The following is a 12,733-nucleotide window of genomic DNA, read 5'->3' as shown; positions in this document are numbered from 1 at the left end:
GTAGAACCCAAATAGTACATTTTTCCAGTATAGTATAAAGTCAGAGTCGATACGATCAATAATAAATCTGGATACAGCTTTCCAAAATGTGTTGGTATATGGGCATTGCCAGAACAAGTGAACCATTGTTTCAGGGTACATTCCACAAAATGAACAATCAACAGAGATGTCTTTCTTGAACCTAAGAAGATAATGCTTGGTGGGATAGTATTTGTGTATCATTTTAAAAGAGATTTCCCTTACTTTATTAGTCAGAAGGTATTTGTATGGGAGAGACCAGATTTTTCCCCAGTGTAGATTATCAACAAAACCAGACCAGTAGGTAATAATGTGTGGGATTGTTGAAATATCTTTTTGAAATAGGGAACGTATGTTGCGGTTGTTATTTCTGACTGATGTTGACGTAAAACAGAATTGGCCGATAGCAGTCATTTTGGGGTCTAGGGTTGGTGTGGAGGTTGTTCTGTCCACCCCTTTCAAGAGGGTCAAGATTCCAGAAGGAATAGCATCCATGACTAGCAAATTCTTTTGGGGTGACCGGTAGATTAAATTTATTCAAAAATTCAGAGTAATTAAATTTTTTCTATTTTGTAGTCACATAAAAGTACAAAGTTAAGACCACCAAGTTGAGAAAACATAAAGTTAGGTATAAAGTTCCAAATCGATGAGGGATTACCCAAAAATTGTTTGATCCAATTGATTTTAAACGTATTATTGAGGGTAGAGAAGTCCAGGAAGTTCAATCCACCAGTTTCATAGGGATTCATTGCAACAGACCTTTTCACATAGTGAGTCTTGTTCCTCCACAAGAAGTCGAAAAGCATCTTATTGATATTCTTACAAATTTTCTCATTCACAGACAAAGAGATTGCTGCGTACGTAAGACGTGACAGTCCTTCCGCTTTGGTTAGTAGCGTACGTCCTTTTAAAGAAAGATCTCTACCGAGCCACTGGTTCAGCTTAGTTTGGGTTTTGTTAATAATTGGGTCAAAGTTCGCTGTACATCGCATGGCCTCATTTTTCATAATGGTAATCCCTAGATAGGTAACTTTTTCTTTAACTGGGATGTTGCAGATCGAAGTCTCATTCCGGTCATGGATAGGGAACAGTTCGCATTTGTTGAGATTTAGGTGGAGACCAGAGGCCGCTGAGAACTGTTCGACCGTTTTAATCGCAGCAGAGACTTGGCTGGAGTTCTTTAGGAATAAGGTAGTGTCATCCGCAAGCTGACTAATCAGGATTTCTCTGCCCGCTATAGATATCCCTTGGATGGCACTTCTTCTGATATGATAGGTGAGGAGTTGCGTACACAATAGAAACAGAAATGGAGAGGCCGGACAGCCTTGGCGCACTCCTCGATGTAGGGAGAATCTTGGAGAGGTGCCATTTCTCAGTTTGATGGAGCTATTGCCATTGGCATACATAGTCTTAACAATTTTACAAAAGAAATCACCAAATCCGAATTGCTCCATACAGCGAAAAATGAACTCATGTTCGACCGTGTCAAATGCCTTATAGAAGTCCAGAAATAGGAGGTAACTGTTGTCAGAGCAGAGGAATGAGTAATCACTCAGATCTAGGACGAGCCTGATATTATTAGAAATGTGTCGTTTACTCATAAAACCGGATTGAACCTCATCAATAATTGGGTCGAGTACACCTTTGATTCTCCTAGCTATAATGGAAGCGAACACTTTATAGTCGTTATTTAATAGAGAAATGGGTCTCCAGTTTTCAATGAAGGTATGATCTCGTTTAGGTTTTGGTATTAAAGTAATCAATCCCTGTGTTAAAGAAGGGGGAAGACAACCTTTCTCGATGCTTTCTAAAAAAACTTCAAGGAGAAATGGAGCTAAGTCTTTTACGAAGGTTTTATAAAACTCTGCTGTGAGGCCATCAACTCCGGGTGATTTGTTCGCTTTGAGGTGTTCAATAGCAAAAACTACTTCTTCTAAATGAATATTCCTATCACAGAAGTCTTTGTCGCTTTGAGTTATCTGTGTGACATTGCTAATAGAGTTTTGAAAAGAGGTTGCTGAGTGTTCACAGTAGTTGGATCGATAAAGGTTACTGTAAAAATTAAAGCAGAAATTGGCTATGTTTTTTGGGTCGTCAGTTATGATGCCATAAACATTAAGTTGCTGTATCAAGTTGATTTTTCGATGGTGTTTTTCTAGATTAAAGAAATACGATGAATTTTGTTCGCCTTCCTCGATCCATCTTTTCCTTGATCTTACAAACGCTCCCTTAGCTTTGTTAAGACATACTTCAACCGTCACAGCGAGATAGCTCCGATCCTGTCCGTCCGCTGACGTCACCGAGTGTCGCAATAGCTGCAAGATGGACTTGGGCTGCGGCAGCAAGCAACCCTGAGCTGCTGCGCCCCTACCAAATAACACCACCACCATGAGAGCCCGACGAGGCGTCGCGCGCTCGCAACCCTCCTTCTGACACCTCCGAAAAGCGCATGCAAAACGAAACGTTGTTAAGCTTCGCGGGAATGTCACTCGAGGGAAAACTGAGTCGACCGCGGGGGGCTGAGTGAGTAACATGGTAATTTCTCGGATTTCGTTCTTGTCCTACATGCATTTGGGGTTAGATAGAACACGACGAGAGGATGTTTACTGAGGAGTGGGTTGCTCAGTATTGACTTCGGGCGAATGTTAGCCGTTCAATAAACCATACCCCCTCCTCCCTTTTTTCCCCCCCTCCTCCCTACATTTGCTGCAGGACCACCACAGACAGCCTGTACACATACACCTGAAAGCATGGCACTCCAGGTAGGACACGCGCGCACGTAGGGTTTAGGGTGTGGCCCGCACGTCATCCCTCATCACTATTATTGACATGCATGATCGGGGAGGTAAACAAGCATAATAAAATAAAATCGTGTTGATACATTACCAGTGGAAATGCGCAGGTCGAATCGATAGTATCAATAATACATTCAACAATACAAAAAATAATAATAAAAACAAGAGCACTATTCTATTCAGGAGGGATTCAAAGAAATTGCAAATGCATTAAAACCTGAAATTTAATAAAGTGTTACTGATTTTTTTTTCTGTTGGTGTGGCAGTATTATGATTCCATACAATACAGCTGCAAAACACTATTTGTCACTAACCACACTTAAAATAAAATAATCAAAATGTTTTTTTTTCTAGGTGATGATACTGTTTTGTCATTTTTAATCCCAGCATGTCTAAGTTTCACCTTTTCGCGCATTTATTTTGCCCAATCAAGTTTTTTTTTACTTAATGTTGTCGTTTTGGGGCGTAGCCAAGCCCTATTTATCGTGGAAAATGCACATTGAAACATGCATATTGGAGTTTATCACCATTTTTAAAAGAAATTTTGGGGTTTACATATATATTTTCAAATATGCGTCAATTACATGCAGATTTTCTATCTGTCCGCAGTATAGTTTTAAGTTGTAATATCACCATTCACCACTTGATGGGAGACACGGCTTAGTTGCGTTTGCACTTGGTCTTAGCAATGCCCTATCCAACGTAATTTTTTTGTGGATTTGAAATGGCATGCAGAACATACATTGTAATATTAGTAAACATAGTAACTCAAAATTATAAGTGAGTTGATTTGTGAGAAAATGCACAAAATGAGTTCTGACAACCACTCTTGTTATTGAAGGCTGGATCATTTATAGCCTACATGCATTGAGCATGAAATATATGAAACATACTGTCAATTCTGCTACTCGAAATTGATATCTGGTGCCGGTCGACAAATCTCCCTCAGCTTCTGGTGGCCATAACGAATGTTCGCAGAACCAATTGTGTATAAACAAGCAATGGAAGTGTGGAGGTCTAAGCCGATGCGCATGTTTGTGCTGGCTAGCATTAATGCTACATGGCTATTATTAGCGCTACTATACACTTCTGTGGCTCATTAATAAATGAGGAGAAACAGCTGCGTGTGCCTATGAAACAAATTTAATTCCACTTGAAACATAAAGCATGACGTGGACAACTGTTTGGGTCATGTGAATTACCCGACTTTGGTCTTCTCAGGCGGGAACACATACCTGGCGGGTGACTATCGCAGCGGCCATCTTCATCCTGATGACGCTGTTCATCTTGTACAGCTCCAGCTCAGGCTCCATCGCCAGCATCAGCCAGGCGGCCTACACGCCCTTCCAAATCGCTAAAAACCACACGCCCAAGCCCACAAACCTCAAGAAGTGGGCCACCAAAGATGACTACGTGCCAGTCTACGGCGACAAGGTAAGCACTACCGCGTTAGCGCCGGCGATAAGAAGTAACAAAGTACAAACACATTCATACTAATTTCTTTTAGTAGATGTTTCAGTAATGCGTCGATACTAAAAGCTATCGAATATTTTCCAAATTGTTTATTCCACGATTCCCTGTGGATTAATTGAATAATCAGATAATTTCTTTTGAGTGTAGCAATTCGCCACTGTGGAATAAGGATCACCGTTAAACTTCAGGGTAGATATTTTGCTTGGACTTTTTTTGTAAATGAATGGCAGTTGAAAGTTAGTCGATGAATCGTTTCAGCCGTACTTTACTTTTTTTGAATGTACTTTTTACTTTTACTCTCCACATCTGTACATTCTACTCATTCCGTTTTCAACCTTCTGCAATTTTTTTAAAATCACATTTTAGTCATTTGTGCTGAATCATTTCAACCTGATGAACCTTACAATTTTTCTACCGACTTTTGAGTTTTATTCCTGAGATACTCTTTTCTTTTTTCTCCTTACTTTCGGAAACCACACCCATCAGTTTTTTTTCCCAGTCACTGCACTTCACGAAAGAGCATTACAAAAAAAAAAAACACCAACCGCTGTATGTAAAGTTTGGTATCTTTTGTGCCACTTTCTGCCCTCTTTGGTTATTGAGTGATAATTGTCACCCTTGTGGGCAGAGAATGACCCAACGCTGCCATCACTGTGCCCTGGTCAGCAGCTCCAGCCACGTGCTGGGCACTCAAGCGGGCGAAGAGATCGACAGCAGCGAGTGTGTGATCCGCATGAACGATGCACCCACGACGGGGTACGAGGCCGACGTGGGCAAGCGCACCACCCTGCGGGTGGTGGCCCACTCCAGCCTGTACCGGGTGGTCCGACGCCCCAATGAGTTCATGGTGGTGGGCGCCGAGAGCCAGCGCACCATCATCTTCTGGGGACCCCCAAACAAAATGACGAAGGACTCAAAGGCGACCGTGTACAGAGCCATCCAGAGGATCAGCTCCACCTACAAGGAGGTGCCGTGTTTTACCGTTGCGCCTGAAAAGATGCGCAGATTCGACAAGCTCTTCCAATTGGAAACGGGACGAGACAGGTGAGCTTCATGGGGGTTACAGTAATCCGCTTGCCATTCAGATAGCTGCAATCGCCCCGCAAAACAATTTTGAATTGCCTATACTTGATAAATCCATAAAATGGCGGCAAAGAAATATTTTTATATTAGCCTGAGCTGTGGCTTCTTTAACTCATTCACTCCCAAAGACGTTTTTAAATGTCTTTTCAGACTTGGCCCAGAATTGGCTGGTACTGAATGAGTTAATAAAAGTCCCCCCCACCCCTCACCTCAACATAGTTCCTTGGCTACAAGGTGTCACAAAGTGGCAAAATATTGATATTGTTTATAGATATCAGCAAAGCGCGACTTTTCCACTAGCCAAGATGTCATCTCCTGGTTTTCTCTTTGTTTAGGCAAAAATCGAACTCATGGCTGAGCACGGGCTGGTTCACCATGGTCATTGCTATCGAAATATGCGACAACATCAAAGTGTACGGGATGGTTCCGCCCAGTTACTGTGGGTGAGTATTGATGTGTGACTTCCTCTGTCCTTTTGGCCTTTCGGATATTTTGTGAAAGACATGCCTACCAATTTCATCTTGCTACCTGAAACAAGCTTTGGGGGCTGAAGTTTCAAAACAATCTTGATCCCCTAGAAATGAAATGGACCCTTAAGTTTAATTTGGAATCAAAACGGCAGACTTTTTGTCTCTTTTCAGACAGGGAGGGTGGGACAGACTTGTCAAAACAATCCTTTGCTTGAACTGGCCAAACTGCCCCTCAAGTGGCTGCTTGGAACCAAAATGGCAGACTTTCTGTTTCTTTTTCAGCTATGGCTTCCAGAGACTTTTGTTTTTTTTGTGGGTCAACTCAGGATAGATGTCTACCAAATTTCATGTTGCTATGTAAAACATGCTTCGGGGGCTGAGTTTTCAAAAAGGAGGATTTCTTGAAGCAACCTTCTTTGCAGGAACCGGACCGGATCCAAGAAGTTGCCGTATCACTACTACAACCCGCGGGGTTCTGACGAGTGCATGACGTACATACAGAACCAGAACAACCAAAAAGGGGGCCACCACCGCTTCATCACCGAAAAGCAGGTTTTCGGTCACTGGGCGCATCAGTACAACATCACCTTTGCTCATCCCACGTGGTGAGACAGTTTCCTCGAGGAAAACGGATGCTCGGATATGGGATGGCATCCACTTTCAGGGATCTCTTCGAAGTGGGAAGAAAAAAAAAACTGCTACTGACACACCGAATGTTTTTCAACGTATTCTTGTTGTGTGTGTGTATGTGTGATTTTTTTTTTTTTTTTTTTTTACAAGTTTGCAGTATTTGTACCTTTTATGTATTGAAGATTAGGACTGCTAATTCAGGAATTTGTTACATTGGAAACTTTCCATGGGAGTAAACCTGGCTCTTCACAGGGAACTTAAATATACAGAGGAAACTTGACATACAAGTTTAATTTGGTTCGTGACCAAGCTCGTCATTAAATTTGACCAGTATTTTTTTCCCCATTGAAATGAATTGAAATCCCATGACATCCAAGTGCCCCCAACTTGAGTTTTTTGAGTTCTGAGTGTCACTTGTTTTGAGTGGGGGTGTGCCACCGCTCAACTGAAGTGAAAAATTAATATAGTGCAATTTAAAAAACCTGTAATGCCCGGGCATGTGGGCAAGGGGAGTCATCTTATTTTGCTTGTCCGCTTATGACAAAACGAAATTGTTATATGTTAATGTCCGTTGCGTCGTTGCCTTAAAATACCCTCAATTCCCAGTTAATTCCCATGTAAAGTTTCCAATTTGGAATATTTTCTAAAACTTCCCATGGAAACTTTCTCGAAATGTTCCAACTCTTTGTGACCCTAAAGATGACGCACTGATTCTTCCCAACATTAAGAAAGGTGTTAAAAAAAAAAAAAAAATCATTTTCATTTCAAATCATCAGCAAGAAAAGTGCATGCTGGTGTCTCCTGCTTTGATGGCAAAAAATTGCTAAAGCTGTCCTTGACAAAATGTTTCAAATTGAAAGCAACTTCTTCGGTTATCGGAGCCATTTTTAAAGAGAAAAGCAGGATGGGGACGAGACGTTTCCCTTTTTGGGAGTAAAAGCCATCGGGGCGGGGGTTATGTCACAACTTGGCTTGATTTGTTTTAAATGTGAAAGCAAACATTTTGTTGACTTGACTGAAATAAAGATAATATTGATTTGAATGCAACATTAATATGCTTTTTTTTAATTTGTCTTGATTCTTTTTTTTTGTGTCCCTATCAGTTCTCATTGTGAAAAGATATACTACTGAATGGCTTTTCTGCACAATAATAAGGCAAGCTCTTAATTAGCATGATGCAATTAGCATGCAGTTGACAACTAGTATTCGGTTTGGCTTCACCGGTAACGCGTAGATGCCCTCTTAGTACACCAAAGTTGTCCGAGTGAGGAAAAAGAGCTTACTAGTGCATGGGCTGAATCAAAAATTGACCACAAGAGTTTGCCTCGCTCTGCTCTACACTGTTCATTTCATAGACACTGAAAAACAGGTCCCACGGAAGGTTTCTGTCAATAAACACGTAATGGGGAATGCAAATATTGATAATGTAATTACATGGAAAAAAAATAAAAAAGGACCGGCAACACCTTTTAAGCACTGGAAAAGGTGGCTGCTATCTTCTGCCTCAGCGTCGCCATGGAGATCAAAATGGCTTCCTGCGTGAAAACAAGACCAGGAGTGGTTGAGTTTACATTGGGACTAGGTCAAGTGATGCAAAAAATCAAAATGTATATAGCATGTTCATCTTTTTCAACGATGTGTCTCACCTCTGTGCGAATGGTGCGGCTGCCCTGGGCAGGACAAGTGTTGAGGTAGAGGTCAAAGAGGACACTGGGACACGTCACGTCCAGGTTCTGGTCGGCGTCTAGACTGGCCTCCAGTCCCTGGAGACCTCCAAAGACCACCAGAAGATGCCTGCAAATGTTGTCAATGAGAAACAGCAAACAGGCACCGGTGGAGAATTGTGACAGGCGGGTTATTTACTTGAACGGCGGCAGCGAGGCCTCGTCAACGCTGCTGCCTTTTTCCGACGTCCCGACGGTCACGTCGTAGCCGTCCTTGTACGGACTTTCGGTGAACACTGCGCCTGTGGAAAGAAAGTATCATAACAAATAAAATGAATACATTAGCCAGTTTTTGAACGTTACAAAATTCCGGAATTAGCGGCCGGGGGTAGTCGGGGTTCGGGCATCCAATTCTGGCATAGTACTACTGTGACTACTCAGGAAAAGTTATGGAAAAGGAATTCACTATATTGTGCTTTCTAAAAAAATAAATAAAAAAATACAATATTGAAAATTATACACAATGTAAAAAAATGTATTGTTTTTACGAGCAGCCACCTCGGGGCAGTACAATACAAACATACTGATAAACAAGGAGAGATGGTCACTACTCAGGAGGCCACTGTCATCATAAAGAATATATGCCAGTGAGTATTGTATAGCATATCATCTGTCTACATATGTTGCTCCACCATTTATGTTTCAATGTCTTTTGCTGAAACGGTTGTAATGCCTCAATACTGATGCAATTAGCCCATCGATGGTGTTTTGCATTGTTTGTTAGCATTAAGCTAAACAGATGATTCGAAGGGAAAGCTATGCGAAGGGAAAGCTATGCGGTTGATTTAAATCCACAGCGTGTAATTGTCTTTGTGTTATGTTTAGTTTGACTGTAAACTTCACCTTGTGGTGACAACAAACAACTTCTGTTTTTTTGAAGATTCAGTCACTCGTATCTCTGTGCTCCACTGTACAAGCTGTTTCATTTCATTTGGGTGGGAAAAGGAAGGCCCTTTTTTCCCCGCTTTTCTTGAGTGGATAACAGTCAGCAGTATTGGAAATATGGTTGAGTGTTAAGTTCGGGGAAGACCTACTGAGACAGGATGCCAGGCGGACGCTGTAGCCCCAGTAAAGCCCTCCTTTCGTGGTGGGCACGTGAGGAGCCACCACCACCCCTTTGTAGGATTTGCTCTCTAGACGACAAAGCAGACATACACACGTGACTTCACATCTTAATGCAAACATTTTGAGAACGTGACCATCCATCACCTTGCTTCTGCGTCGTGTTGAGATGCACAGTGACTCGCAATCCCGCTTGCAGATGTTTGTCGATCTGCACCTCCTGTAGAGGCACAGGAGCCAAGAAGGTCATGATTTGGAGAAGAACAATGTCTAATGGTGACGGTTCCTGGTCCTTACCTTCCTCATGCCACAGTTGACTAAAGAACCTTTGCCCGCTTTGGTGGGCCTATCCAGGACGATGCCTTCACGGTATTCCGATTCCTCATCGATTCTCATGTGGTGGGGACTGTCCAAAGGGTTCAGCAGTCCTTCGAGCAACCCATAAACCAGAGGAACATTCAGAGAAAGAAAATAACAGTCACACTAAGCTCGGATTTAATTACGTTAGTACAGTGGCATATTTTTGGTAAGAGTTGTATGGCAGCGAGCTTAGAAAGCAGACATTGGGCAAAAGAAATTTGAATTTAAAACTAAACATGAATCAAAGAATTACACGTTGGCCACACGAATTTGCCTTACAAAAGTCTGCTAGCCGGATGCTAACCCAGAATCAATGTCGCGGCAATCATAAACCTTTAGACAATTCACATTTGAACACAAGCGGTATCAGCACATGCAAACGACGACCACGATCGATTTAACGCAGTAATAGGGAGGAGGGTAAGTCCGTAAAAGCGATTTGTCTTTTCAGATTGAGGTCCTTTGTTTTCTTGGCCTAAAAATAACCAATTGCTGAACATATTAGCCCAATTTAAACCAAAACGATGATATTTACTAACTGCAAAAAAAAAAAAAAAAATCTTGTATTATCTTCAAAATTAGAAGACATTATCAACATTATAAGAACGATGAAAATGTGCAACATCAATTCCAAATGAGTCCAACTGAAATCATGTTTGTTGTATACTGACGCATAACCCAAATGAAAACAAATTCAAATGATGTTGCATACCTGCATACTGCAAGTCTTGGTGCTTTGGGAAGAACCATTTGCGCAGATACCTTGCACAGATGGGAAATTCATGTTACGTATAACAATGAGCAGATGTAAACATTGCGCGGTTTCTCCACACTCACTGGGGACACTCCAGGTATTGGAGTATTCTGGCCAGCTGAACGCACGCTTGTCCCTTCTTTCTGATTCCTTTGAATTCACCTTCCACGCTCCTGTGGACAAAAAAACAAAACAAAAACAAAAAACCCACTGAAGCTGAATATTGTTTACTTTTTGTGAGCAGGGTATTTTTCCACCTCCGACAAACTCACTTGACATCTTCGCCTTGCTCGTCAAACACGACAATCTCATCCACGCAGTAGATGACACAGGCGCGAGCGATCTGTCCCGCCAGGTATGTGCGCAGTTCGGTCGACTGAGCGTTGTCCAGGACCGAGCCCGGCAGAGCCACGCTCACCGTGTACGCTCGACCTAACAGAGACACACACGTGCGCACAAGTCACCATTTTTAAGGGAACATATGATTGAAGAGAGTTTTTTATGAAGTGGATTGTGCAGTTCTTTAAAAACTCTATTAAAGGGACACTACTGTAGTGATTAGGAAATAGGTGAGTGAATGATTCTAAACAAAGCAACTTGGGTTTTTCTTACACACACACACACACACACACACACACACACACACACACACACGCAACCATTTGCGCAGATACCTTGCACAGATGGGAAATTCATGTTACGTATAACAATGAGCAGATGTAAACATTGCGCGGTTTCTCCACACTCACTGGGGACACTCCAGGTATTGGAGTATTCTGGCCAGCTGAACGCACGCTTGTCCCTTCTTTCTGATTCCTTTGAATTCACCTTCCACGCTCCTGTGGACAAAAAAACAAAACAAAAACAAAAAACCCACTGAAGCTGAATATTGTTTACTTTTTGTGAGCAGGGTATTTTTCCACCTCCGACAAACTCACTTGACATCTTCGCCTTGCTCGTCAAACACGACAATCTCATCCACGCAGTAGATGACACAGGCGCGAGCGATCTGTCCCGCCAGGTATGTGCGCAGTTCGGTCGACTGAGCGTTGTCCAGGACCGAGCCCGGCAGAGCCACGCTCACCGTGTACGCTCGACCTAACAGAGACACACACGTGCGCACAAGTCACCATTTTTAAGGGAACATATGATTGAAGAGAGTTTTTTATGAAGTGGATTGTGCAGTTCTTTAAAAACTCTATTAAAGGGACACTACTGTAGTGATTAGGAAATAGGTGAGTGAATGATTCTAAACAAAGCAACTTGGGTTTTTCTTACACACACACACACACACACACACACACACACACACACACACACGCACACACACACACACACACACACGAATTCCAAGATCCCGTGCATGATTATTTCTCAAGTACCTTTGTTGTTGTGGGTCTCCTCTACTTTTTCCTTCTCAGCAGCCTCTTGTTGTTTCTGATTTTCCAGCTGTTTGATCAGCTTGGCCTCTTTCCTCTGCCTTTTGGCCTCCCTGACTGCTCAGCATAGGCAGAGAGAAGAAAAATAATCCATGAAAAATTCCATTTAAATTTCCAAAGAATAGAAACGTAAAAACTCAGTAGTGCTCAGATGTGTACAGTCACTTGTGTTGAGGTAACCTGCTTTTTAATGCACCATAGGTTAATGATTTTTTTTTCCCCGATGTATGGCCTATAAATGCTGTTTGGACACTAATGAGCACATTATTAACATTAATCAATTGTGTTTGTTTGTGAATGAAATATTCATTTGTATTTTGTATGCAGAGACGGTTTCAGTTTTCACATTTTCACTTATCAAAACGCCATTTTACATTACGGTACATTTCAGAATTGTTTAACTTAAGCACTTTTACTTAAGCATTGTAAATCTACATTGACCAAAGTCTTTCTTCAAACCATGCAAGTATTTTTGCTTTTACTTGAATACATTACAAAGTTTAAGTACTTTTGACACTTTAGCTGAAAGGGTCCACATCGTGCATCACGTTTTGGTCAGGAACATTACACATTAATCATAAAATATATGTAAACAAAAGAAGTAGCGTCCACACACTCTTTTTAGCGCAACATTTAACATGAAGCCGTTTACTCACGTAGCGTTTTCCTTTTCTTCCAGTCCACCCTTTCCTCCGGCTGAACGCAAAGGTAAAACACAATGACAAGTTAAAAAATGGCTTGGTACGTTGTTGGCATTGTTATTTCAGTGGCACGCTCGGTGTATATAGGACCTGAGAGTATGATGTTTTTGGTCTCTTCGTCGGGACGCCGGTAGACATGTTTCCCACAACGACACGTGAGGTCTTTATGCTTCCGGGTCTTCTTCTTCTTCGTTTACATTTATTCGTCTTCGTCTTCGTCTTCG

The 12,733-nt window shown here is 41.9% G+C and overlaps 3 protein-coding genes across 9 annotated transcripts in view; 1 reads left to right on the top strand and 2 right to left on the bottom strand.

Annotated features, from left to right (window-relative positions):
* The window catches only part of miga2 (mitoguardin 2), an 18,034-nt gene extending 15,739 nt beyond the window's left edge, over positions 1-2,295 (bottom strand). The window contains exon 1 of the mRNA XM_019872191.1: positions 2,274-2,295. The gene's annotated coding sequence lies outside the window, so the exon portion shown is untranslated. The remainder of the gene's footprint in view (positions 1-2,273) is intronic.
* st6galnac6 (ST6 (alpha-N-acetyl-neuraminyl-2,3-beta-galactosyl-1,3)-N-acetylgalactosaminide alpha-2,6-sialyltransferase 6) overlaps positions 1-7,511 on the top strand; it is a 9,376-nt gene extending 1,865 nt beyond the window's left edge. Inside the window, exons 1-6 of one of the 7 annotated variants that reach the window (XM_019872194.1) lie at positions 2,282-2,541; positions 2,731-2,780; positions 4,035-4,247; positions 4,915-5,330; positions 5,705-5,812; positions 6,262-7,511. In XM_019872194.1, the coding sequence (XP_019727753.1) occupies positions 2,769-2,780; positions 4,035-4,247; positions 4,915-5,330; positions 5,705-5,812; positions 6,262-6,448 (936 nt within the window). In that variant the 5' untranslated portion in view covers positions 2,282-2,541; positions 2,731-2,768 and the 3' untranslated portion in view covers positions 6,449-7,511. Of the gene's footprint in view, positions 1-2,281; positions 2,554-2,730; positions 2,864-4,034; positions 4,248-4,914; positions 5,331-5,704; positions 5,813-6,261 lie in introns of those variants that run through there. The other 6 variants (XM_019872198.1, XM_019872199.1, XM_019872193.1 and 3 more) reach the window with 6 other exon arrangements.
* Positions 7,512-7,734: 223 nt separating this feature from the next.
* Positions 7,735-12,703, bottom strand: spout1 (SPOUT domain containing methyltransferase 1). The gene is made up of 12 exons (XM_019872192.1): positions 12,600-12,703; positions 12,465-12,504; positions 11,752-11,865; positions 11,308-11,467; positions 11,119-11,208; positions 10,328-10,377; positions 9,553-9,683; positions 9,403-9,475; positions 9,228-9,326; positions 8,333-8,435; positions 8,116-8,263; positions 7,735-8,004 (listed from the first exon to the last, which is right to left on the bottom strand). The coding sequence occupies exons 1-12, from the start codon at positions 12,645-12,647 to the stop codon at positions 7,939-7,941; spliced, it is 1,122 nt and encodes a 373-aa protein (XP_019727751.1). The 5' UTR covers positions 12,648-12,703; the 3' UTR covers positions 7,735-7,938.
* Between the last annotated feature and the right edge of the window lie 30 nt (positions 12,704-12,733).

The sequence above is a fragment of the Hippocampus comes genome, unplaced genomic scaffold (assembly GCF_001891065.2).
Source record: "Hippocampus comes isolate QL1 unplaced genomic scaffold, H_comes_QL1_v1.1 scaffold260, whole genome shotgun sequence".
Lineage (NCBI taxonomy): Eukaryota > Metazoa > Chordata > Actinopteri > Syngnathiformes > Syngnathidae > Hippocampus > Hippocampus comes.
Note: the sequence above shows the minus strand (reverse complement) of the source record. Positions and strands in the feature narration are given on the sequence as shown.

What these genes read in the sequence shown, in the direction of transcription:
- spout1 (XM_019872192.1), bottom strand. Translation starts at nt 12,647, where the DNA reads ATGTCTACCGGCGTCCCGACGAAGAGACCAAAAACATCATACTCTCAG. An exon ending in CCAAGACTTGCAGTATGCAG is followed by an intron (nt 9,684 to 10,327) that starts GTATGCAACATC and finishes GGTTGCTCGAAG; the next exon opens with GACTGCTGAACCCTTTGGAC. An exon ending in CAACACGACGCAGAAGCAAG is followed by an intron (nt 9,327 to 9,402) that starts GTGATGGATGGT and finishes TTTGTCGTCTAG; the next exon opens with AGAGCAAATCCTACAAAGGG.